This window comes from Myotis davidii, unplaced genomic scaffold (genome assembly GCF_000327345.1).
Source record: "Myotis davidii unplaced genomic scaffold, ASM32734v1 scaffold44, whole genome shotgun sequence".
Classification (NCBI taxonomy): domain Eukaryota; kingdom Metazoa; phylum Chordata; class Mammalia; order Chiroptera; family Vespertilionidae; genus Myotis; species Myotis davidii.
This window is the reverse complement of record NW_006299705.1, coordinates 5,579,732-5,581,461: the sequence shown is the minus strand read 5'-3', so window position 1 is coordinate 5,581,461 and position 1,730 is coordinate 5,579,732. Positions and strand designations below refer to the sequence as shown.

Sequence of the window (1,730 nt, the reverse complement as noted above, 5' to 3'; positions counted from 1 at the left end):
TGGTAAAACTTGAAAATGGCATCACAGTGAATGAAGATTCATGGCCTTCAGCGAGTGGCGAGGGGTTGGTGCCACCTTCACCACTCCACTAAAATCATAGAGAGAGGAAGGGGCAGCCAGGATATTGGCTATGATGCTACTACCTTCATATATGCTCTCCAGGAAGGGGGTGCTTCCTCCACAGTAGGAGAAACTTGATTGCCTATCTGAACAAACCCAGATGCCAGGCTGTCCTCATGAGATGGCTGGTGATAAGGTGATCATATAATTTACTGTTTACACGGGACACTTTGGTAGGGGTGGGGACAAAAAATAATGAGCTGTTATTAATTGAGCTATCACTGGAGTTAAGCAGACTTTTCATAAGCAAACTAGGACACAGAGCTGCTCTCGTAATAGGAAAACTGTGCACCAGCCTTCTGCAGGGGCCCCTTGCCACTCCTGATTGATGAGTATGCTTGGGCCACCTTTGTATATGGATGGAGCATTGCTACACCTGCCCTTCACTTCAGAGGGAGCTGGGGCCAGCAGCTGGGAGGGCATGAACTCATCAAAGACAATGGTATCATGAGAAACACTCATTTATGAGGGCATGGGACATTGGGCAATGACTTAGAGCATTTCTGCAGAGCTAGCCTAAGGAAAGGCAGGATGGAGGAGCAAATAAGAACTTGGACCTGAATTCAAACCTTGACTCTTAACATATGACCTTGGGTAATATACTTAACACTAAGTCTCAGTATATGTCCATAATAGGGGAACAATAATAACATCTATTTCACATGGTTATTATGAGGATTAAATTGGCTAAGCATGTAAAGCATTTGCCTTATTGCAGTAAGTGCCCAATAAATGTGTATGTGTTTTTGAGGGCTAATCATTTACCTTTAGACAGAAAGTAGTAGTCTCACTGATTACACACAGATGGAAGGCTTACTGGGAAAAAATCAACAACCGCAAACAACACATGCACACAAACCCAACTCAGATTCTTTTAGAACAGAATAATGAACTTGTGATGAGGCAGGGGGTCCCGCGGGGGTGAGGCAGACGGAGTCCTAACGAAGCATGCCCGACTCCGGAGACCGGTTCAAGACGCAGATCTGAGTTTATTGTTTAAGTGCAGCAACATATATAACATTCCAGACCAATCAGAAGTTTACACCATCCTTAGGGCAGCCAATGGTAGGAAAGATCAAGGTACTATGTAGGGGCTCTAGGGGGATTACTCAGGCGGGCGCTGCCACTTCCCGGTGTGCCGAGGAAGCTTGTATAGGCGGAGTGCGCTCACGCCATTGCATCTGCCACTGCACTGAGATAAATCTCCTGAGCTCTTCCCACATTGTGATGCCATGAACAAACCAGGTAAAAGTTAAAGGGATATAGGAACTTACCTCAATGGTGTTAAAAAAGGATTCTATCTCACTAACAAAGGCTTCAATCCTTAAGGACTTTTCTTGTAAATTTTCTAGAAATTCTGCTAATTGAACCTGAAGAAAAGAATTAAGATATCCTTAGTATATGACATTTGATTTATTTTTGTTTGTTTTTTCTTTTTTGTCGCTTTTATTTTTATTTTTTTTGTTTGCTTTGGGTGTGTGTGGTGTTGCCCTTCAAGGGCAAACCAGCCGGCCCCCACCCATGCACCAGGCCTCTCTCCTATATAGTAAAAGGGTCATATGCGAACTGCACCAGGATCAGTGGAGCCGCAAGGCCTCCTGGCACCGGTG

General features: G+C 44.5%; 1 protein-coding gene across 1 annotated transcript in view; it reads right to left on the bottom strand.

Moving 5' to 3' along the window:
- Positions 1 to 1,730, bottom strand: part of CMYA5 (cardiomyopathy associated 5) — a 96,813-nt gene that overhangs the window by 51,135 nt on the left and 43,948 nt on the right. The window contains exon 3 of the mRNA XM_006775470.2: positions 1,395 to 1,490. Within this exon, the coding sequence (XP_006775533.1) occupies positions 1,395 to 1,490 (96 nt within the window). The remainder of the gene's footprint in view (positions 1 to 1,394; positions 1,491 to 1,730) is intronic.